The 25,866-nt window shown below is 36.4% G+C and overlaps 2 protein-coding genes across 4 annotated transcripts in view; one reads left to right on the top strand and one right to left on the bottom strand.

Annotated features, from left to right (window-relative positions):
- Positions 1 to 25,866, top strand: part of PEX2 (peroxisomal biogenesis factor 2) — a 754,438-nt gene that overhangs the window by 439,442 nt on the left and 289,130 nt on the right. The window lies entirely within an intron of this gene.
- On the bottom strand, positions 5,789 to 6,304 carry LOC138849929 (large ribosomal subunit protein uL23-like). The gene has a single exon (XM_070075252.1). The coding sequence runs from the start codon at positions 6,302 to 6,304 to the stop codon at positions 5,834 to 5,836; it is 471 nt and encodes a 156-aa protein (XP_069931353.1). The 3' UTR covers positions 5,789 to 5,833.

The raw sequence follows: 25,866 nt of genomic DNA, 5'->3' as shown, positions 1-25,866 counted from the left end.
TAGAATAAACTACAAATATTTTCCTTGTCTAGATTGTGTAGTTAGAAAAAAACTGTGGTTATTGAGGAAATGTTGTGAACTACTTGTTATTTACATGGACTTCTTTAAGATCATCTGTAAAATCAAGGGAATGATATTACAGAATCAGTGTGAACATTATGAGATAATATCCAGGAAGCACTTCAATTCTACCTAATGTTACAACTATCCAGTCTTGATCTGACCAGCCTGGGCAGAAGGACTTTTTGCTTTGCTAAACTCTAGGTGTTTTCTTTTGTCTATATTTTTCTTTCTTTTCAGTGAAAGCCTGATTAGCAGCAACTTGAACAGTTTCTTATTAGGAAACGTAAGTATTTGCTTTGTCCTACTAGCATGATTATCAAAAATATGAATGAAAAATTTGAAAGTGTGCTAAAATTTGCAGATGATAAAACCCTGTGATTTTACTGGATTATGAAATTCCTATAGACAAACATTGATAGGGCAGAACATGGGCCATGACAACATTAGCACAAAAGGGAAATTTTCTTGGCTTTTGACATCATGTTAGCTATTTTACATATAGAATTTCATTTAGCCTCAAAACAAAAATAAATGAGTAGACTTTGTCATAGTCTTACACAAATGTTGAAACTGGGTTCTACAGAAGTTAACTAACTCTGTTAAGGTCACAGAGCTGAATGATGTAGACTGGATACAAATGGAAAACTCCCTAACTTTGAAGTTCATGCTATTTCCATTATACTGTTAAGTTCTTCTAGAGCATTAAACACATACACACACACACACACACATACACACACACAGTCAAAATCAAATGGGGGTTAAGTAGCAATACAGATAAAAATTGAATTACTCTTAAGCCATTTGATATGGCTGTCAAATAATGATTAAACTAAAGCTTAGGTTGTGTTTCTGGAATAAGATATCTGTGGAGATGGAGGTGATGACCTGGGCCAATGCTTTGCTAGTCAGATCATTCCTGAAATTGTGATTTGGTTGGGAAAAACTAAAAATTATCCCAGGGAAAGCAATCAGAATGACTAGTATTCCCAAAAAATATTCTAAGGGAAATGGTTTCTGGAATTAGGATGTGTAACCTGGAATGGGAAAGGAGAATCAGAAACAACTGATAGTCATACAGACCAGAACTTTCAGTCATTCAATAGACTCCAAAAAATTAAACTTTACTATGATAGAACATTAGTTTCTTAAATGCAATGTGCTACTTCAGGAGTTTCTGAGTTTCTTGTCACTATAAGAGTTCAAGAGGGAAAATAAGAGATCCATGTGGAAGGGAGGTTTGAGAGGAATTCAAAGATCAAAGAGAAGATTGAACTAGATAACCTTTGGGTCGCTTCTGACACTTGGATTTCATGCTTTGTTAGGAAAGATTATCAGTCTGCATCCACCCACAGGAGGGTTTAGGGTCAGCTATTAGGCAGTGATCTCATACTATCTGTAATGATAAACACATATTTAAATAAATGTTGCTGGATCTCAGTTGAGGCCCTCTTATTCCCCATGAGCAGTATAAGCACCCTGGATTCTATGCCCTCAGAAAAGTCAAGTAATGTCAATTACTGGAGTGGAAGTAATTAGTGGATTGGAAAGGGAACCTGTTTGCATGCTTTTCATTTCCAGGTCTTTGTTTCTGTTAGAGTAAACTAAGTTTTCTCACATTTCTGAATGCAAACAAACAAACAAACAAAAAAGACATTCTTTCCAACATTAGTGAATTTGGTAAAATTTAATAAAATTTAAATGGGAGAGAAGAGAGGAGGCAGGGTTTACATAACAGTAAAGTAACTAAATTGGGCACATAGTATGCTTAATTTGAAAATCCTCTTGGATATTCTCATAGTTAGATGTTAATCTGCAAAGGAATGAGATTCCAGCGCCAAATTTGGGTACCTGGAGGAGACATTTTTTGGAGAAGTATTATTTTTTGTGGCTCTTTAAATCATAAGACACCTATGCACAGACTGCTCAGAAACCTATTGACCAACATGATTCAACATGACGAAGGGCTCTTATTACTAATATAATTTGAAAAATTTGCACTTGGCATGAGGTATTTTCCTTATTAGTGTTTATGAATCATGTTTACTTTAATAATTTGATTTTTGTTATTTATAATTTCATTTTATCTCCTTTACATTTTTTTCCTTGAAAAAGAAAGACTTTTTAAAATAGCTTTTGGGGCCAGCATTATGCTGTAGCAGGATAAACTTTTGCCTGTATTTACCAGCGTTCCATATAGGCACCAATTCAAGACCCAGCTCCTCCAATTCCGATCCAGCTTCCTGTCAATGCGCCTTGGAAAGGTGGTCCTGCACCCATGTGGGAGACTCAGAAGAAGCTCAGCTATGGTGAACTAGTGGATGGGAGATTTCTATCTCTGTGTCTCTCCTCTCTCTGTAACTCTGCTTTTCAAATAAAAAATAAATGTTAAAAAATAGCTTTCTAAAATTATTTATTTATTTATTTATTTGAAAGGCAAGTGATAGAGAGAAGGAGAGTCAGCTAGAGAGACACAGATTTTCTATCTACTGGTTCACTCCCCCAAATTGTTGTAAAAGCCAGGACTGGGCCACACCAAATTCAGGAGTTAAGAACTCCATCCGGAAAGAACGGGTAATCAAAGAAGGAGGTACCTTTCTCTGAAGGGAGAAGAGAACTTCCACTTTGACTATGGCCTTGTCTAAATAAGATCGGAATTGGTGAACTCAAGAGGCTTCCATAGCCTTGGCGGCTCATGACAAGAGCCTAGGGTGATTACTGACATCATAAATAAGAGTGTCAACTGTTAAATCAACAACGGGAGTTACTGTGCACTTACTCCCCATGTAGGATCTCTGTCCTTAATGTGTTGTACTATGTGAATTAATGGTAAAACTACTACTCAAAGGGCTGGCGCAGTGGCTCACTTGTTTAATCCTCTGCCTGTGGCGCCGACATCCCTTATGGGTGCTGGGTTCTAGTCTTGGTCACTCCTCTTCCAATCCAGCTCTCTGCTATAGCTTGGGAAAACAGTGGAGGACGGCCCAGGTGTTTGGGCCCCTGCACCCACATGGGAGACCAGGAAGAAGCACCTGGCTCCTGGCTTCAGATCAGCGCAGCGCCGGCCATGGCAGCCATTTGGGGAGTGAACCAATGGAAGGAAGACCTTTCTCTCTGTCTCTCTCTCTCACTGTCTGTGACTCTACCTGTCAAGTTAAAAAAAACAACAACAACAACAAAAAAAAAAACAAAAAAACTACTACTCAAACAGTACTCTATACTTTGGTGTCTGTATGGGTGCAGTCTGTTGAAATCTTTACTTAGTATATACTAAGTTGATCTTCTGTATTTAAAGATAATTGAATTGAATCTTGATGGAGAATGGGATGGGGCAGGGAGTGGGAGATGGGATGGTTGTAGGTGGGAGGGAGGTTATGGGGGGAAAAACCACTATAATCCAGAAGTTGTACTTTGGCAATTTATATTTATTAAATAAAAGTTGAAAAAAAAAAAAGAATTCCATCCGGGTTTCCTATGTGTGTGGCAGGAACCCAAGTACTTGAATCATCATCTGTTGTCTTCCCAGCTCTATTAGCAAGAAGCAGAGTCAGAAGCAGAGGAGCTTGGGACCAGCACTGTGGCTCAGTGGGTTAATGCCCTGGCCTGAAGCGATGGAATCCCATATGGGCACTGGTTCTAGTCCCTTCTGCTCCTCTTTCAATCCAACTCTCTGCTATGGCCTGGGAAAACAGTAGAGGATGGCCCAAGTGCTTGGGCCCCTGCACCCTTGTGGGAGACCTGGAAGAAACTCCTGGCTCCTGACTTCAGATCAGCTCAGCTCCTGCCGTTGCAGCCATCTGGGGAGTGAACCATTAGATGGAAGATCTCTCTCTCTCTCTCTCTCTGCCTTTCATCTCTCTGTGTAACTCTGAATTTTAAATACACAAATAAGTCTTTAAAACAAAAAAGAAGCAGAGGAGCTTGCTCTCAAAAAGGCACTCAGATATGGGATGCAGGCATCCCATGTAGTGGCTTAACCTACTGTGTCACAATGCTGGCTTTTAAAATAATTCATTTTAAATTAAAAAGAGCATTTAAAGCAGAAAGATGGGGTAGGGAGTGGGGGTGCCATCCCTTGGTTTACTCTCCAAATGCCTGCAATGGCCAGAGCTTGGCTGAGGCAAGAGCCAGGAGCTGGGAACTCCCATGTGGTTGGCAGGAATCCAATTTCTTGATCATCCCTGCTGCCTTCCAGGGTCTGTATTGGTGGGAAGCCAGAATTAGGAGATGGTACTAGTAATTGAACCCAGGTACTTTATGTGAGAGATGATGTCTTAGCCACTAGGCTAAATCCCCACTCCCTAAAAGAATTTTAAGAGTAAAAATTAATGAAAGAGGAAACAAAACAGGGAAAAACCAAAACACACTTATTAAATAAAACTGGAAGCTGTTTCACTAAATAGACATAAAAGAAAAAATAGTCAAATCTAGAAGCAGAACCAAACAGCTGGAAAATCTTCTAGCAAATTTCATCAAGGAAAAAAGAAAAATATAGCTAAACAATATAAAGGATAAAAAGAGAAAAATACAAATATAAATATGGACAATATTTACATGATTAAAAAGAAAAAGACTAGCCATGACAATCTGGTAAAAAATCTTGTTTGTTTTTCCATTTACCAAGACTTACTACAAAGCCACAACAATGAAAGTAGTGCTATTTGCCATCACTCAACCAACAGAAGAGAATACATACTTCAGAAACCAGTCCTAAAGGACAAAGGAGGCATTGCCATGCACCAGAGAAAGAAAAGTCCTGAGACAAGAGACTATCCACCTGGAAAAACATGCATTAGACTCCTAACTCACAACATTATACAGCTATAGACATAGTGTAAAATATGAAATCTGTAAAATAACTAGAGAAAATGAAAGCCATTAAAAGCACCAAATCTTCCCTCCACCAAATTTATTAACATACTCATCTACCTGTTTCTTGCATTAGAGTTAAATGGATTAACTACTTTTTAAAATAATGAGTTGCAAACGTCTAATTGTGCACTAGATCCCCCACTTTACCTTCTTACTACTCATGCCTGAATATTCCTCTCTCACCAATTTCCCACCAAGTTTATAGAATTCTTGCAACATTAAAACCTATGTTGTGCTAACTCACAGGTAAGAAAAAGAAATTCATCCCAATTCTCTTATTTCCCTCTAACTTCATTTCTCTCTCCCCTTTAGAGCAAAATGCACCAAGAGTTGTCTCCATTTATTAACGTCCCATTCTTCTCACAAACTCTCCAGTCTTTGAGTATTTCCATCAGTATTTGCAAGTTCCTCTTGGCAAGATTGCCCAAGACTTCCATCTTGGGAGTTCAATGAATTGTCTCAGACCCTGTTTTTTTGACTTCTCAGCAGCAATGGACACAACATGATCATGTTTTACCTTGTGTAACATTTTTTTTTTAAACTGAGCTTCAGAAAAGGATTCATCAGAGAGATATAAAGCTTAGGCTGCAAAGAATTTTGCATTTGTAACTTATAGCCCTTATGTTTTTAAAGGAAGCTCCCCAAATTGTATTACTAGCTGGCCTCCCAAGTCATCAGTTTACTCTTGTTTATTTCATGCATATCACCCTCTTGATTTCCACTGCAGAGCAGTAGTAAAGGGTGTAGACTCTGCAATGAGAACATTTGAGTTTAAATCATTATCTATATTTTTGAATAGTTTCTATTTTAACATAAAATCTATAAATTTATATATGATTTTTAAGAATTTTTTTATGGTGAAAAAACATATATTTAGAATTAGCCAGCTGGACTCCGTTCAGATGATCCCAATTTTGTTGGCAACGTCCAGAGCATCATAGTCAGGAGCCAGCCGCACACACGCCTTCTTCTCTCCGTCAGGTCTGATCAGGGTGTTGACTTTGGCCACATCAAGGTCATAGAGTTTCTTCACAGCTTGTTTGGTCTGGTGCTTGTTGGCATTGACATCCACAATGAACACCAGTGTGTTGTTGTCTTCTATCTTCTTCATGGCCGACTCCGTGGTCAGGGGGAACTTGATGATGGCATAGTGGTCAAGCTTGTTTCTCCTGGGGGCGCTCTTCCGAGGGTATTTGGGCTGCCGTCGGAGGCGTAGTGTCTTGGGCCTCCGGAAGGTGGGGGACGTGTGGATCTTCTTCTTCTTGTGGCTGTGGACGCCTTTCAGCACTGCCTTCTTGGCCTTCAAGGCCTTCGCTTTGGCTTCGACTTTAGGAGGGGCAGGAGCTTCCTTCTTCACCTTCGGTGCCATCTTGGTGAAAAGGGATTTTTAAGAATTTTAAATTATTAAATAAAATATATTATTATGTTTGAAAAATGCAAGTTACACGTTTCTTGAAAAATATAAGTAACCTAAACAGGCTCAATAATAGATAAAAATCTGTACTGAGTAAACATATATATATATATATACATATATATATATATATATATACCCAGCTTATCATAATCAAAGTTCTATATTCCTGTTTAACAACTCCCTTTCCACAACATGAACACACATACATTCACCAGACTCAGATGGTCTTACAAATTTGATCACTCATAAAATACATGTATTCCTTATGAAATTTAATTTTCTCTTGAACTCTTAAAAGTGTGATATTCTCAAAATTCATTTTTTGAAAATAGCATAATGCTAATGACAAAACCAGAATAGTATAAGAAAGCAAAAAAATGAGAATAAATAAAACAAATGTAGATCCCTCAATCTAAATTATCAAGAAATACAATATTTCTAAATAAAATATTAGCAGAGCAGATACAATGGTATACTGAAAATGTGATACTTTATGACCATATAGGATTTATTATGAAAATACAATTATGGTTTTCCATTAAGAAATTCGCCAATGTAATCTACTCATTTACTGAAAAGGAGAAAATAAATACAATCATCTCAGAAGTAACTTAGAATATTTTCAAAATACTCATTTCCTACTTGTGTACTCCTTCTTTAGTAAACTCGGTATTGAAGGAAAATTCTCTAACTTGGTGAATTAACAATACAGTGTCAGTCAATGTTAACATTTTCATAACTAAGGAATGTTTGCTTTCATTACTATTACTCAACATTATTCTGTAGGTATTAACTGATATAGTAAAATAAGAAAAACAAAAAATTATTGGAAAACAAGATACACATTTATTTTTATAGAAAAATTATATGAAATTTATAGAAATATTATATGAAATTACAATATAAATACACAAAAATCAACTGCTTTCCTATTATCCAGGAGCAACTAATTAAAAATGTAAAAGATAACCAAGATGAAATATATGGAAATATTCTTAAACTTAAATGAATTAAATTGTAAATCTTTACTGAAGGATAAAGATCTGATTTGGACAATAATATGTTTTTTGAAGGTAAGATGCAGTATGTAGAGATAATAATTTTTCTGAATACTAATATATAAATATTTGCTACTGTTTTCACTTTTAATTTTTGTCAAAAAGAGCATATAAAATATGCACTATAATAATAATGAAAAGGGACTTGCATTACTGGAGAGCAAAATACATTCAAAGTAACAGTAATTAATGTGGTCAGATATAGGCAAAAGAGATCCAGAAACACGTGCACTTACATACTCATGTGAGAATTCAGTATGTATTAAAGGTGCCACCTTGAATCAAAGGAAAAGAAGAACCATGCAAAAAATAGTATTGAGATAATTCAAAAAATAGTATTGAGATCATTCATTTTGTATTTGAAAAAATATAGGACATTACACCTAACACCTAAAACTTAAAGTCCAAAGTGAGAACAATTATACAAGAAGCAAAAATATATATAATGTGAACATTAGAAAGCAGAAGAGAAAAATATTGACACTATAGCTACATAAAGTTGAAAAATGTCTATTTTGTAAAAGATCTTCTAAAGAAATTCTAAAGAAAAATACATTAAAAAATTTATCCAAGGGTGGGTGTTATCCTGCAGCATTGGAACTGTCTAGGATTGAATCCTGCTTCCAAATCTGACCCAGCTTCCTGACAATGAAGACCCTGGGAGGCTGCAGATAATGGCTCAAATGCTTCTGCCCTTTCCACCTATATGGGAAACCCAGATGCATTTCCTGTCTCCGGGATTCAGCCTGACCTGGCCTATAATCCTGTGGGCACTTCAGGAGTGAACTAGGGGATGGAAGCTCTCTCATTCTGCCTTTCAGATAAACAAAAATAAATAAATAAGTTTAAAAATCACCCAGTTCTGACCATGTAATAAAGACAGCCGTGGACAATATATTAAAGAAAATTATCACAGATGTATGAGGAATCTCCATATACTTGTTTTGTGAATCTACTTTATATCCAGATGAGTTTAAAATAGGAACACAGATTTCATATTTTAAATATTACATAAATTAGAAAACTATATTGTCTCAATATATAAAATGTTATTATTTCTTATGTTGAAGTGTTTGCCACTTACATATCAACAAGAATATAAAATTGGAAAAAGTAATTCATTACAGAAAGATATGAAGGGTGAAACTGACAAAGATCCTCAGTTTCACTACTTGTAGTTAAGTTAGTAAGAAAAGATGCATAAAAATTTTCGTTATACATCTTTTTCATGAACTTGAAGAACTCTTATAGCATGGACTTCATCTTTATTTTTCACTGAAAGACACATATTTTAGTGTCGCTCCCCCTCTTCGTGGAGGAACGACACAGACCCTGCGCTGTTCTTTTGTCTGCTTGGCCCTTTCCGGGTTTGCTGCTGGTTCTTCCCGGGTTGGCTACCGACCCTTCCACCTCCGTGGAAGGGCGGTTCCCCCTGCCACTTTCCCCACTTCCGCGGGGGAGCGGCACACCACCGGCCGGCTCTCTCAGGGGCTGCTCAGGTGTTCCTTCAGATAGATGTTCCTGGTGCATGTTGTCTCTCTCCTCCTTTATAGTCCTCTTCCACCAATCCCAACTCTGCTACGCACACGCCGAGTACGCTGCTCTCCTCCAATCAGGAGCAGGTCCTACAGTTTATTGGTTGAACTGGAGGCAGCTGTGTAGAAGCTGTTTACTCCTCTCCCAGCGCCTTATTGTGGGAGAGCAGATGCATAGAATAAGTCTTAATTTGAGTAACTTAGTCTAGTCTGAGTTGCTCCCCACATTTTAGTAAGATTTTTTCGTGAGTTTTTTTGACATGACCTTTATTCAATTTATTGGGACATAGAAATTTTACTTCTCTTATAAGAAGTAATACAAGTAGGATACCATGTAATGATATTTGCAAAAGGAAAATTAGACACAATATTAATATTAATGTTTATAAATAAGAGAAGGACTAAATAAGTAGTTATAAGTCCATCCATGAAATTCTATTTAACTATGGAAAAAGATACATTGACATGGAAAGATCTCCATAATTTTTATTCAAAAAACAAATATTTTTGATGAAAAGCAGAAAAAAAAAATGAACCATATTCCACTAACTTTGTATCAATGCTTGGGGAATATCCAAGAAATCTGATATACAAGATGTTTCTAGTTATTCAGTGCCTTTTTAAAACATTTGTTTTATTTATTTGAAAGGCAGAGTTACAGAGAGTCAGATGGGGAGAGAGAGAGACATCTTCCATCCACTGGTTCACTCCCCAGATAGCTGTAATGGCTGAAGCTGAGCTGATCTAAAGCCAGGTGCCAGGAGGAGACTCTTCTGGGTCTCCCACGTGGGTGCAGGGGCCCTCTTCCACTGCATTACCAGGCTGTAGCAGACAGCTGGATCAAAAGTGGAGCAGCTGGGACTCTAACCAGCACCCTCATGGAATGCCAGCACTGCAGGTGCTGGGTTTAGCCACTACACCACAGTGCCAGTGCCCCACCCCCATAATTTTTACAATTATCTATTTTCAGTATACTTAATGATCATGTAGTTAACCCTATTCTAATGAAAGAGTTCAACAAATAGATGAAGAGGAAAAAAAAAATAAACTGTCCCTCAATGGAAGAGATAAGGGCTATAAACAATCACTGATTCTTAAAATGTCCATTTCACTACAGCACAGTACATTTCAGTTACTCTATTAGTTACCTAGGATCAGGGAAAACATATGATATCTGTCTTTTGCAGACTGGCTTATTTCACTAAGTATAATGGTTTCCAGTTGTGACCATCTTTTTGCAAAAGACAGGATTTCATTTTTGTTTTTACTGCTGAGTAGTACTCCATAGTATGTATGTGTGTGTGTGTGTGTGTATATATATATATATATATATATCATAATTTCTTTATCCAGTTGACAGTTGATGGACATCTGGGTTGGTTCCATATCTTAGCTATTGTGAATTGTGCTGCAATGAACATGGGTTACAGATAACTCTTTCAAATACTGATTTCTTTTGGTTTGGGTAAATTCCCAGGAGTGGGATGGCTAGATCATACGGTAGGTTTATATTACCTTTCTGAGATATCTCCATACTGTCTTCCACAGTGGCTATACCAGTTTACATTTCCATTTTTAAATGTCCTCTTCTATTTCTTTCTTTAGTGTTTTGTAATTTTCATCATAGAGATCTTTGACATCTTTGGTTAAATTTACATCAAAATATTAATTCTTTTCATAACTATTGTGAATGGGACTGAAAAGTTCTTTCTCAGCAATGACATTGTGTACATAAAAGCTATTGATTTTTGTGTGTTGATTTTATACCTTGTGCTTGCTTCGGCAACACATAGACTATAATTGGAACAATTTTATACCTTGCCCTTTACCAAACTCATTTATGAGTTCCAATAGTGTCTCAGTGGAGTGTTTCAGAGCCCCTATAAATAGGATAACATCATCTGCAAATAAGGATAGTTTGATTTCTTCCTTTCCAATTTGTATCCCTTTGATTTCTTTTTCTTGCCCAATGGCTCTGGCTAAAACTTTCTGGACTATGTTGAATAGCTATGGTGAGAGTAATCTGGATCTTAGAGGGAATGGTACCAGCATTTTCCTGTTCAATATGATACTGCCCATGGGTTTGTCATTAATTGTGTTGATTATATTGAGTAATGTTCCTTCTACCAAATTTGGTTAAGATTTTCATCATGAAAGGGTATTGTATTTTACTGAATGCTTTCTCTGCATCTATTGAGATAACCATATGGCTTTTGTTCTTCAGTTTATTAACGTGATGTATCACATTGATTGATTTGCGAATGTTTAACCATTCCTGCATACCAGGGATAAATTTCACTTGGTCTGGGTGAATGATCTTTCTGATGTGTTGTTGGATTCAATTAGCTAATATTTTGTTGAGGATTTTTGTATCTGTGTTCATCAGGAATATTGGTCTATAGTTCTATTTCTGTGTTGTATGTTTTTCTGGCTTAGGAATTAAAGTGATACAGACTTCATAGAAGGAGGTTGGGAGAATTCCCTCCCTTTCAATTGTTTTGAGACTGAAATTTTATTGATTTGGGTTTCCTCCCTCTTGGTTTTGATTAGTTGCACCAATAGGTTACCAATTTTGTTTATTTCTTATTGTTTTTGGTCTGACTATAAGATTTCCAGAGTTTTGTCTTGTAGTTCGGATATTCTTTCTTCTGCTTCACCAAGTCTGCTGTTAAAGGCTTTCCACAGAGTATTTTATTTGAACTATTGAATTTGTTATTTCTAATATTTCTTTTTGATTTCTCTTTAAAATATCAATGTCATAGGACATTCATGTCATGTACAGTTTAGTTTGTGGATTTGCTACTGATTTTGAGTAATCCTATGAATAATTTTTTGAATTCCATTTCTGGCAATTTGTCAATCTCTTCATCTTTGAATTCTAATATTGAAATTTCATTGTGTTTTTTTTTTTTTTTGTGGGGGGGGGTCACGATGTCTTCCTTATTCTTGTTTCTTGAGTTTCTATGCCTGTTTTTAGGCATTTATGGAGTTCATTTTTGTTTCTTTTTCCTCTGATGGCTTTCATTTTTGAGCTATGCCTATGTGGCCTAGTGGAATGTCTGCACTTTCGGTGAATAACAAAAGGTGTGTGGTGGGTGTTGCCAGGGATCTCTGGTCAGTTCTCCAGGGTGGGTTGAGTATCCAGGGAGACATCCAAGTTGGGCATGATACATCTCAATATCCAGTTACACCATGAACCTTTTCATGTAACCACCAAGTCCCTACAGTCTCAGCACACAAGGTGCCCACAGTTTCCAGGTCCAGAGGCTTATCTCCACCCTACCAGCCTGTCCAGGCAGATGCTCTCCAAGACAGCTATGCTTAGGTGTCTTGACCCTGGGAGACTACCAGAGCTCCACTGTCCCACATGTCTGCCTGGCCACCTCCTGCCAGGCTCAAAGTCTGTGGGGGCTGTGGGCTGTTCCTTCTGCTATTCTTAACCCCATTTTTGACTTGTTAGTACCTCCATTTGGCTGGAGCTTCCTGAAGATAAGAGAAGTTTGCTTTTTTCCTCATACCTTTCCAATAGGAGTATTTATCTAGGCAATTTGGTGACTTTTCTTTCTCTTCAATAACAAAGAGTCATTCATCCAGTGTTAGTACCTGTGTATTTTGATGTGAATGCAGATTAAAAGACTCCTAGCTGAGGCTGCCAGAATCATATTCTAAGGAACTAAGGGGGATATTGGGGAGAAGAGGAAGTATCCATCATGAGTAAGAATCTCTTGTTTCTTCCAGAATAGCAACAAATTTGTACTTACTGCTCCCTTCCATGAAGTCCTGACGCGACCATTCCTCTAAATGTCTGCTATTGGCACCAGCTCATTAGATTTCAGGATAATTCACCACTTTTCCTACACGTGACTCCTCAGAGATATTCAAGCCCATTACTCTGGTTCCTGCCGTCCCCAAAGCCAACCCTCACTCCTATTCCCTAGTGACTATCTTGAAGAGCTGGATATTTCACACTTGACCCAGAATGACTCATGCTTTAAATTATTTTTCCCTCAGGAATGCTCCTTTTGGATGGAAACTGCATGCTGTAGATCTGCTGTTTGTTTTATCAACAGTTATTTTATATTTTGGATGACCAGGGAACACCTGTAAAAAGGTAAGGGATAAAGAGAGAATGGTTATAAAGCCTCAAGCTTTTGAGGGAATTGCATCCATATATCTTCCTTCATGGATTACAGTGGTGAATTCTTCACACTGGTTCATATTTTGCTTATGGCAATGAGGTTCAGTTTAAAAAGCATGTTGGGGCTGGCACTGTGGTGTAGTAGACTAAGCCTCTGACTGTGGTGCCAGCATCCCATATTGGCACCAATTCTTGTCCCTGCTGTTCCTCTTTTGATCCAGGTCTCGGATAATGACCTGGGAAAGCAGTGAAAGATGGCCCAAGTGCTTGGGCCCCTGCATCCACATAGAAGACCTGGAAGAAGCTACTGACTTTTGACTGGCCCAGCTCTAGCTGTTGTGGCCATTTGGTGAGTGAACAAGTGGATAGAAGATCTTTCTCTTTGTCTCTTCCTCTCCCTGTCTGTAGCTCCACGTATCAAATAAATATGTAAAAATTTTTAAAAAGTATGCTACAGACAATGGTTCTTATCTAAATATATATGTTGAAGCTCTAAACTCAATGTGACTCTACTTCATGATAGAGCTTTTAAGAGAAAAAGGTTAAATGGAGTCATAAAGGTGCCCCTTAATCTTATGTTTAGCTACCTTACAATGAGAGAGACAGAGAGAAAGAGGGAGGGAGAGACAGATAAATTTTTCTTTCTCACTCTCTGCAGTGTGATAAGAAAGCCATCTACCAGCCAAGAATAGCTCTTCACCAGGAACCAGATCAACCTTGACTGTAGGCTTCTCAGCCTTTAGAACTGTCAAAAATAAATTTCTTTTGTAACCCACCTAGTCCATGGTATTTTGTTATGGCAGCCTGAAAAGACTAATAACAATGCATCTTATATCTAAAACACTATTCCCTTGAGTGATTCTGTTATGCTTTTTTGGGACTCTATTTCCTAATTTTTAAACATTATCCATATTTTACCTGTGTTATCAGAAAGATCAATGAAACAATGTATCCAAAGTGTGTGAGATACAGAGTAATTTTTTCAAACTGTTACACCCTTTGCCCCCTCACATCCTTTGTTTCTTACTGCTTGAACATAACTGTAAAACGTAAAAGAAACAGTGCTGCCGCTAGCACCTTTCAAACAGAATCATAATAATAGCAGCTAAAATCTACTGAGTGCTTACTATGGACCAGAGTGTATGCCAAACATTTTATTTCCATTAACTTATTGAGTCATCATGGAAAAATGTTATTCCATGCAAAAGAGAAATGGGCCATGGAGAATGGACAAAACTTCTTAAGGTTGCATAGCTGTTATATACGGTGGAGCTAAGATTCATCTCCATGTCTTTGTGACTCCTTTGGCTGTGTTTTTATTTATTTCCTTATTCTTAAGTATATGATACTTTTTCATTCAACCCTATGAGCTAAGGACATTCAATCACTGTTCTCATGTGCTTTACTATCTAGCAGGAAAAGCAGAAGTGAAAATTGATGATTAGTATAATTAGTAAACCATTAAATTCTGCACAGGATGTTACAGGAGCCAAAGGGTAGATGCTAACTGTTTGAGGAAGCTAAACAAGAGTTCCAGGATCAGTTTGCTGGACTGACAAGCTTGAGAAGTCTTTTTAAGAGGAGAGAATAAAAGCACAGGGGCATAAAGACAAGGCTCATTGAGATCCACATGCAGTTCTGGGTGCCTGGAGTGAAGGAGAGACACTAGGGAAATGGGATAAATGAGGCAAGAGAGGTTTGCTGAGGCAATATTAGGAAGAACATTCGGATGACACGCCAAGGCATTTGAAATCTCTACTACAGATTAGCTGTATTGGGAAGCCATTCTTATGTATCTTGCCCCTTGACAGAGTGCTTCTTTGGATAAACATCTATGTTCTGTTTATCTGTGGATATTCAAAGCCTAGCAAGGTATAGTCACTCAATGAATGTTTATGAAATGAATAAGTCATGGAATGAATTAATAAATGAATGAGAGACTAGTATTAAGCAAATGATAGTATATACTTTAAATCATTGTGATTTCAGGGTATAGTATTTAAGAGGGCAAACATGTAGTAAGAGATAACAGTATGTTGTGGGGAGGTAGGCAACAAAGGCATGATGAAGAGGATATAGGAAAGTTATCTAGCAGAGGGACTGAATCATTAACTAATACAAGAAAATCCAAATGACTGATTGGAAGAAGAGTGAGGTGAGGTAGGGATGGGTTGATGTAGATTCTGGGGAATACAATTGAGTTTTGACATCTGGAGCTTGAATTGGTTAGAACCTGTAGGCTGTGGTTTCTAGTTGCCACTAGGAGCTAAAAGTCATAGAATTAAAATAGAATCAATGTTTGCTTTCATTATTAGAGAAAATGTGTGAGACAAAGTAGGGTTCTACAATCTAACTCTGGTATGGAAAAGAATAAGTGCTCTCAAAAGTTTGGTGCATGTTACAGCATATTATTTGCCAAAAAGGGCAGAGAAATAGGGGCCTAGAATTTGGGCACAAGAGAACAAGGTAAAATGGATCCAGTTTTGAAATATAAGGAAAATTATAGGAGACATATATTCAACAGGGTTAAATGCTGTGGAGAGGAGTAATTTAGTACTATTTGATTTGTGTTGTTTGGCAGTATATTTATTGGGGAAATTACATGCTATCTGTGGAATTAATTTTATAACAATTTTAAGTGTTTTGCTTGGTGCTATTTTTTTCAATGACTTTAATGCATGTTACATTGAGCATTTCAAATTGAGCATTTCAGAAAAGTAAATTGTATCCAGAATTGGCATTTTTTTTTTTCATGAAAAGGACGGTAACACAGCATACTAGCAGGAGGATACACTGAATGTAGTTACTTGTTTGCTCAAGACATCATCGAATAAGCTGTTGGTAGGCATGAAAATTAAGATTTCAAAATGGAGGTTTCAGAGATACTGGGGCACTGACATTTCTGGTGGGAAAGGCTCTTTATGATGACCATGTAAATGTAATATAAGTGAGAATAATCTTAGTGGCTTTGAAGAGAAATTTCTATAAATGAAAGTTTATAATTTTCATATTGAAACTATGTAGTCTTCAATTTTTTATCAATTTTATTTTATTTTTTATTTGAGAGAGAGAGATCAGTCCCCCATCTACTGGTTCACTTTTCAAATGTCTGCAACAACTGGGGCTGAGCCATGCTGAAGTCAGAAGCTGGGAACTCAATCTTGGTCTCACACATGGCTGGTAGGGACCCAAGTACTTGAGCCATCACTGCCTCCAAGGGTGCAAAATATCGGGAAGATGGAAACACCATTGGAGTAGGGACTTGAGCACAGGCACTTGGATATGGGATGAGTCCCAAGTGGTATCTTAACTGTTCTTCCAAACACCCACCCCAAGTAGTTGATTTTTTTTAGAAATTTAAGTTATAATTTAATTTAAAATACATTTTTTGAGATTAAGTAATTCTCGTGATGATTCTATATATTCTTTCTACACCAAGGAATAACCAATGCATATCTATTTTAAAAATTTAATTGAAGAGTATAATATATAAGCAAATTACAAGTGCATATAAATGTGTAACTCAATGATTTATTCACAAACTGAACACAGCTGTGAGACCTACACCCAGTCCAAGAAACAGAACATTAGGAGCACTTAAGATGTTTTCTTCTACCTTGTAAAAATAAACACCATTTTCCATCCTTAGTATAAAATCTAATTTTTAAACAAGAGATTTCATATGATTCTCTACCATGAAAAGAATTAATAGTGCATCGAAAATGGTGCATCCATCAATTGTATTTTTTTTTTTCTGTTTAGGCTTTAAGCCCATCCATAGCAGTAATTATGGTATATGCCCTTTGTTTTTGCCTGCGGGTATAAGGCTGGGTTGGAAAAAAGCTAGACATTCAATAATCACACTGACAAATAAACATGGAAATCAATGGGATGAGGAAAACCTGAGGAGAACTGGAGTCAAGAGTGATTCCATGTTAGAGAGGTATGATGGTCTTGGAGACACCACAGCACAACATGCACCAGGACAGAGAGTGAACTTTGATTTTCTAGGGCATGCTTTCTGGTCTTCTATGTTAGGTATAGGAAAGAGGAGGCTTCATAACTGCACCACTTCTGGATTTATATGACAGTAGAGTGACTTTCCAGTACATTCCAGCACAGATTTTATATAGACAAGAAGGTAGGCAAAGTTTTCTCTCCTATTCATCTCTAAGGGATGTTAAAATAGTCACTTTCTAGACACTACAAGGAAACTACTGTGGATCTGAATTTTATGGGTGATAATTTATCATTGCTAGTTGTTCTACATTAGTTTAGAGTTTTTCTCTCAATCTCTTTATTGAAAAATATTAGGTATATATAAAATGAATACAAAAGTAGGATAATTAACCATATATTTTGTGACATTTAATTATCTAAATACCATCAATAATCATCATTTAGAAAAAATTCCATTGTACACTTTAAATTCAATGAAACTGATAATAATTAAGTGAATGATTGCTATAAACCAGCCTTGTAATTTACATAAATGAACCCATTAGAGCCTCACAATTATTACCTCTTAGATCAAGTTATTCTCATTTTAAGGAAATGAAGCTCAGCACTGTTCAGCTACTGGACAAGGACACAAATCAAGTGGCTCCTTGAACAGTGTTGAAAGATTTGTCTATCTTCTGAACCTGAGCTTCTACTTACTCCTTGGTAGTTAATGTCTCAAATTTAAATGTTTGTGGCTTTTAATCTGATTAAAAATTCGATACTATTTCCTGATTTCCTGAAGTTTTCTTTTAATCTAGTGATAAAATGGATGAGCTTTATTTTTTTTTTTAGATTTGTTATTTAAGATTTATATTATTTGAATGGAAGGAAACGGGAGAGATAAAGGGAGAGAAAGGAGGGGGAGAGAGAGAGAAAGAGAGAGAGAGAGAGAGGGTGGTGCTTTAATCCACTGGTTAACTTGCCAAATGCCAGGAACTCAATTCAGGTCTCCTATGTGGGGGCAGGAAGCCAACTATTTGGACCATCTCCTGCTGCCTCCCAGGGTGCACACTGGCAGGAAATTGGAAGTGGGAATGGAACCAGGACTTGAATCCAAGCATTCTGATGTAAGTTGCAGGCACTCCCCCTCCCCCAAGTCGCAGCTTAATTGCTGAGCCAAATACATGCCCCTTGGATGAGCTTTTAATTCAAAAACAGGGCATCCCAGGAATTTTGCCTCTGGTGTTAGTGATTATTCACAGAGGGGTTTTCCATGTTACACGAGGAAAGTTTGTTATGAATACAGTTATAATACAGAACTAGAAGGTAACTGGTATCACATACAACAGGAGATGAAGTATGTAAACACATCCATGGCCATTCTATGCATAAATACAGCAGTTGAAATTTTGACCCATTTAGTCATTTTTAGGAGGAATAAAGACATTGTCTCTGAGTTCCAAAGGAAAGAAAATCTTCTATGCTAGTTTCCATTATGATGTTAGCATGAATTAAAATAACGATTATAGGAAACTGCATAGAGTGTCTCAGTGACGACTACTTCTCAGCTACCAGTCCCTAGAGAGGCAAATAGCTTTTGCTGAAGGGAAGACAATTTCTTATGTTGTGCTGTTCCTTCCCATCCAGGTGGATTCAAAGAGAGGGTGGTGGTCTTCTTTGGAGAGAATGAACCTACAGTCCCAAGTGACTGCCAATTACTTCTCAGTGTGGAGTCCTGGAATACTATCAGGCTGCTCTTCTGCATAAAATTCTCCCCAGGCTCCCAAGATTGGATGACTTTAGGCTGAGTCACTCTCTTTGGCTTGTCATCTTCAGTTCTTCATGGCCTATTCTCCAGCCCTGTTTCACTTTTTGCTCACACATGTGGTCTTGTGTGAACTTCTAATGTACCTTTAGGCATTGTCTTAAAATTGAGAACTTTTCTGAAAACAGCTAATGAATGCATACGCACATGTATTTGTTAAATTATCTAAACTGGAAAAAAATCCATGAAACAGGAATCTCACTACTATAAACTGAAACTTATTCATGTGTAATTTTAAATACAGCAGGACACCAAATAGGTAACAAGAAGGGAGTAATAATATTATTATTTTGTCTTTTCTTTTTTAAAGGAATCATACAAGTGAGGAAATAAAACTATTCTCTTAGAATCTGATAGATTATTTTAGGTCATATTGAGAGAGAAATAGAAACTGTTCAATTAAAATGAGAAATGTTATTCTTTAAAGTAGCTGTCACTTTAATTATTTATAATTTTTATTCTCAGCTCACTAGTAAAAAGACAAATTTTATATAACTCAATGGCTATTATAAAGCCAACAAGATACCTTTGTCTTTCTTCTTGCTTTTATATTAAGCCCTATAGACTAAACGCCTGGCTATAAATAAAACTATTGATGTTAAAAGGTCATGGCTATGACCTTTCACATGTTTCTTCTCTACTGTATCTATATACACTGTATACTTTACCCAGAGAAGAGGTTCTTTATTTAAGAGAGCTTAAACTGTTCAAATTTGTAATGTACTGGGGATTTTGGAATGTCTAGGGGACTTAGTGGATAAAGAACTGACCTTTCATCTCTGAACCCAGACATAGTCCAACCTCAGATAAGTGAAAAAGTTTTGTGTCAGTTGCCTGTATGATAAACTGGTACTCTCCGCTATCTTCCAACCCAATTAAGCGTCACTGGCAGATCTGGCCTCAAGAGGCACATGGAATACAGAAATGGAATTACTTCTGCTCCTGGAGAGGGTGTATGAACATTCAAGATAGGGTTTTAAGATTATAAATGGGCAGCTTTGGTCAAAGTAAAATCTATAGACAGAAACCCATAAACGTGTATGAAAGCCACCTGCCACTCTCATAATCACATGCAAATTTGAGATATTGGGGTATTTTTCAAGATTCACATTTTTAGCTTTTCTTTGGTATCTCTTAAAATTCAATTTACAAAGTATTTCTATTCTATTACCGTATAGGAGAATAGAAAACATGTATACAGTAGGTAGTAGCAGTTGTGTTATAGTAGTAACAGCCTACAATGCAGCTTAACATCAATACAGCTAATTTAATATTAACAGCTAAAGTGTAGACCAGATTATCTAGGACGTCAAAAAAACACAAATTCCTGCATTTTATTTTGGAGTGTGTGATATGACCATTTTTCATTTCCTCATTTAAATTTCATTCATCTAAATAAATAAATTTTCTTTTGAAACAAAGATTACAATTAGTTAAGAGAATGTGTAAGCAGCTTGAGGGCTTGATAGCTATTTCTTACACATTGAGTTTCAAATCTGATGCTCATTAACTACTTTAAGATGAATCAGTGAATAAGGATTGAATGAAGTGATATTGTATGTTAAAGGAGACTTCATAAATGGAAAAATAATTCATTATATTTCAAGTAATTACAATGATTAATAATTACAATACAATAAATAACAATGAAAGGTATCTGGTTAAATTGAGAAGAGCTTTCACTTTAGATCTTTATTTTTTTCCCTCAGAGAGAAGACAAAGGTCATTATCATCAAGTTGAATAGAGTTATGGCTTTCATTTGTATTCTGTTAAGAAGTTTATAATGTGCAGTTATACAGCAATTTCATTTAACATGATAAAAATAAAAGATACAATTTTTTCCTCTGAGGATATATAACTACCATATTAAAGAATAACATAATGAAAACCACCCATCAAAAATGGTTAGATTAAGGGTTAAATTAACTTGCTGATTTACATTTTTCTGTATTTTATGTCATAAAATAAGCATTATTTATTTAATTACTATTTTATTTAGGAAAAGTAACATTCAAAACAAGGAGGACTCTCAAAATTCTATCTCATAGCAAATGTTTCTTCAGCTATCCACCCATTCATGTTTGGGAAAGTGGATATAGCAGTCTCTGTGTAAATCTGAAAATCACTAAGTCCACTGGATACTGGATGGGAAATCTTAAGAATTTTTTTGTGGTGAATAATTTTACTTGAAAGTTGAGTGTATGTTAACTCAATAAAGGTGAAGAATTCAAATTCCATAGTAGAGGCAAATGCAGATGAAAGGGGTTGGAAATTTGAAGCCACTTTTGAATAGTTTGAAAGAAAAGAAAGCAAGAATAGTTTGATCCACATGCAAAGAAAATATAGATATATCACATTATTGGGTTTGGTCAAATTGATCAAATTAACCAAATGATTACTCAATTACACTTTAATGAAGCATGAAGTATAGATGGAAAAAGTACTCACCAGATAGGAATAAGACTGAAGATAAAAGTAAATACAGAGGGTAAGAGATTAAAAAGATCAAGAGATGAAATATCCAGACTGGGGGTTAAAAATAATGCTATATTTGTATTTGAAGATTAAATTAGAAAAATGGGATGATTCTGAGAAGGATCAGAGTACAATATTGATGGAAAGAAAAAGCAAAAGCTGAAATTCAGGTTTTGTTGCTAAGAGTTTTGTTTTATCCTTTGAGATGGTCCATTCTGCTCACATGGTTTTTCAAAAGGAGATTGGGTAAATTTCGGAGAACCATTCTAGAAATGACATTTTCTAAAAATATTGCCTTCTCATTTTTCTTACTTAATATGAGAAAACAGATAAAACACCCAGAATTCTGACATGAATCTACAAAAATTTCTCCCATTTGTCAATTTTTTGTTTGATGGTTTATAGAAATTATAGCAATAAGACTTTCAGTTACTTTACTTTGGTTAGTCATTGCATTCTCATAACAGAGCAATAAAACAACAAGAATCTGTAAATATCACATTTATGTAAATTCTGTACTTTCATGACCTTTCATGATGCATCTCCTTTATAGGCAGATTAACAATTGTAGATTAAATAGCTATTCACCTCATTATTGATTTAATGTATGTGCCTCTCACTAGACATGAAAGTATGATTATGTCTTCTTTTACACCATGGAATCTATAGTGCTTAACTGAGTGACACAGAGTGGGTGCTTTAAAAAAGTAATGGTTGGGTCGGCACAGTGGCTCACTAGGCTAATCTTCCACCTGTGGCACTGGCACACCAGGTTCTAGTCTCGGTTGGGGCATCGGTCCTGTCCTGGTTGCTCCTCTTCCAGTCTAGCTCTCTGCTGTGGCCTGGGAAGGCAGTGGAGGATGGCCCAAGTGCTTGGGCTTTGCACCCGCATGGGAGACCAGGAGGAAGCACCTGGCTCCTGGCTTTGGATTGGCGCAGTGCGCCTGTGGTGGCCATTTTGGGGGTGAACCAACGGAAGGAAGACCTTTCTCTCTGTCTCTCTATCTCTCTCACTGTCTAACTCTGCCTATCACAAAATAAATAAATAAATGAATAAATAAAATAAAAAATAATGGTTTTATCAAAGATTGAATCAGTGAATAAACTACTCTTAAGTTTTTGTTTTGATTTAATTTGCATGTAAGGAAATATATGACTGCAATTAAGTGGTTTCCCTTTGCTCAGAAATGAGGTTTTTTTTTTTTTAATTGAAGGATGAATATTTTGAAAATTTCCCTGGCTTACCTAATTCATTAACTTGGAAATAAACATTTTTCTAGAAACTAAAAACAAAGAAACACCCAGCAAATATATACCCTCAAACTCCACAAAAATATGTAATGAAATACCACTTTAACAAAGAAAATGAAGGTCACTGATGATCACTTTGTCTTTTTCTTTAAAGTATTTTCAATTTCTCCTATATAAAGAATTGTGAGGCAATTCATAAATTGTAATTTAAAAAATCTCCATTTATTCAGTGTCTGTAATCACGTGGTGCAAGTTAAAGCCAAGAGAAGATCACTTGCTTTAAAGATGATAACATCTTTGGAATGTTAATAGTGTAAAAACTTTCTGAAGGAAAATTATTTCTTTACGGAACAAGGGAAGAGTCAGATTGGCTTAGTCCATTTTGCACCTTTGTGCTCAGGAATCTCTGGGTTTAAATTACAGCAGCTTCAGTCTTTGCTTTTCAATCCCTTAATCCTTAAGGAGCATAGGTTTCAGTTCAAGACAACTTCACACGGAACATAAGAAACGACTCTGTGAGCCTACCTCAAGTATGATGATCTTTTTTTCAGCTGTGATCTTTCACTTGCATCCCATAGTAAAAATGACTTTGAGGCAAACCAGTGTCGAATAATTAATGCATTTTCAACGAAGGACTTTTTTCCACTATGCTATAATGCAATGCATGAAAAGCAATAAATGCTTTCATGTAAGCCACTTGTACCTGTGGTTTTCATCACAGTTTCACTGGGATCCCTCACATTAGAGAACCTTTGTGAGGTGCCTAAGCTGAAATGGAAAAAAAAAAAAGTCGGGCCTGGGAGGTTTTACATCTGGTAGCCTACCCCATTACTTAAACAGGCTGCATCTTAAAAAAAGAAAGAAAGAAAGAAAGAAAGCAAAAGCAAAAGCAAAAGTTATACAAGTTGAGTTGGGGCAATTATGTTCTGATCTCAGACATATATATTTGTTGATTATTTCCAGGTGTTTCTTAAAAAACATGTTTTCTTGATCTATAATTAATATTTTGCTAATGGAACTCTTGCAAAATGCCACAAAACCACTCACCATTTCTTCATGCCATAAATGATAGGAACTAATAGTAACCATATTAAGATTCTTAGGTTTTTAAGCATTATCCTAGTTTGTGTCACAACTATTATTTAAAATTATAATATCCAGGTGCCATATATGGTATTTGATCAAAGGAAATCGAAATGTAATGAGTTATAAGTTTTCTCCCTGAGGACTCAAACTATATATAATGGGAGAGGGTGTGATTTATTTTCTGAGTCATTCTGGAAACAGTTATGAAAACCTCTAGTTAAATGTTTGTAACTGGGGTAATTGAATCTGCTGATATTTACCACTTACAGGGGGTTATATAAGATCGCATTTTTTTCTTTGAGGGAAAAGCTGAACTTAAATGTGTTATAAAGAATTCTACGTATCACAAAGCATTACTATCACCCACTGATTTTAAATGAATATTTCCAGAGTCTGTATGACATGTTCAGAGAATTAGAAAAAAAAAATCAAGACTTCAAAATTGACCTTTAGAGATAACAAAAAGTGACACTTGATTTTTTTTTTTTGATGGTGATGAATGCATCCTCTAAATTACAATGAACAGTAGAGCTATACTTTTATGGGAACATTTCTAATTTTTCTCCCATTAACCTTGTGTTAAGAAATGCTGACAACTTTGAATCATAGTCCTAAATCCACTTCCCATGCTGTGCCATGGGTGAAAACGTTCAGTCCTTCCCCTGAAGCAAACGCAATCAGAATGCCTCACAAGAGCGTTGAACACTTTTTTCCTTTTATTTTTGATCTGCCTCAAATATTGTTTGACCTTAATCACTGTCTCCCAACAAGCTTAATGTGACATCACCTTGAAACAAAAACACAGAGCTCTCAAGTCTGGCTCTGGAATGAAAAAGCCCTGATTATTAGTCCTCTGTGTGATCTTTTCAGATTGCGCTGATGAGATGTTGTTTAATCTCGTTTCTCTCCTCTCCAGCACCACAAACCACAGGCAGTTTAAGGCAGCCTGAAAATCTCTTACATCTGGAAGAGCAATAATTCATGGGATTTCGCCTGACAGCCATGACAGGCAGCAGGGCAGCCAGAAACAACCGTCTCTTATGTTGTGCTATTTGCAAAAAATCAGAAGAGGAGGAGTCGGCATAGGACCACATCCTTCTTTAGCATATGTTAGTGGAGAAAATCCTTTTATTTTCTGCCAGATGCTTCATGAATAGGTCCTAAATATTACATAGACAGTAGCTATCACTTCCAAACAAAATTCCTGGATGTCTGCTAAGCTGCAGAGCATATGAAGGCCTATTGTCTGGCAAAGGGTCATGGTTAAATTTGCACAGATTTTTAAAATAGATATTTCAGATTCTGCATGTGATTTATAGGCATTTACACACCCTGCTGTGCATGAATATGATACCATCTTCTGAGAAGGATTATTTCATGAAATGTATATGGGATTTAGCTACAGTAACTTTTACTGGGCAGCTTAGAATGGCCAGCAAAGTACTAGGATTTACTGCAGCACAACTTGGGCTGTCAGGCTCAGGGTTGGTGTTTATGATTTCTGCAGAAGCAGAAATAAACAACTTCTCCTTAATGGCCTTCTTTATGTGTAGGCAGCAGTGGCCCTATCTGGTCTCACAACAGTAGCTGGTGCAGCAGTCTGTCCCATTTCATGTGGAACCAATGTCTGAAAATTTGCATTTCTGCTTTTCTGAGTTTTCTGTGGCAGTAGCCAGAAATGAGGAAATAGACTGCGAGTGTTTGAATGGGTAGCATTCCACTCTACTGTTTTCAGGGCTATAAATGCATTGTGGATAGACTGACTCAATTTTAAGACTCTTGACAGAGAGAAGAGGAGGAAATGGTTCGATTCATTTTCCGATTGTACATTGTCAATAAGCTCTGTAAAAATACCCATCAAAGAAAATTTAAATGACTTTTCTGAGGGGCCTGTTTTCCTAGAGTAGGCGATACCGTTAAGTCACCATTCAATATGCATTTCAAGGTATATTTAAGCAACATTCACAATGATACCAGGCGTAAGCACACCCTATGAATATGTTAAACACGTATTTTCCTATTTAGATAAAAATTAAAAACTAATTACCTAAAGCTTCCCTCATGAAACAAGTTTTTAAAGTCCAAAAGAATGTTGGTGCACATTGTATATAGAAGCAGGCAGAAAATACATTTTTTTTAAAAAAAACGAGACAACCATTTCATGCCAAAGAAAAACAATTTCTTTGCCAAACTACACATTGTT

The sequence above is a fragment of the Oryctolagus cuniculus genome, chromosome 6, assembly GCF_964237555.1.
Source record: "Oryctolagus cuniculus chromosome 6, mOryCun1.1, whole genome shotgun sequence".
NCBI classification, from domain to species: Eukaryota; Metazoa; Chordata; class Mammalia; order Lagomorpha; family Leporidae; genus Oryctolagus; species Oryctolagus cuniculus.
Note: the sequence above shows the minus strand (reverse complement) of the source record. Positions and strands in the feature narration are given on the sequence as shown.

Coding starts and splice junctions, on each gene's coding strand:
- LOC138849929 (XM_070075252.1), bottom strand. CDS start 6,304: ATGGCACCGAAGGTGAAGAAGGAAGCTCCTGCCCCTCCTAAAGTCGAA.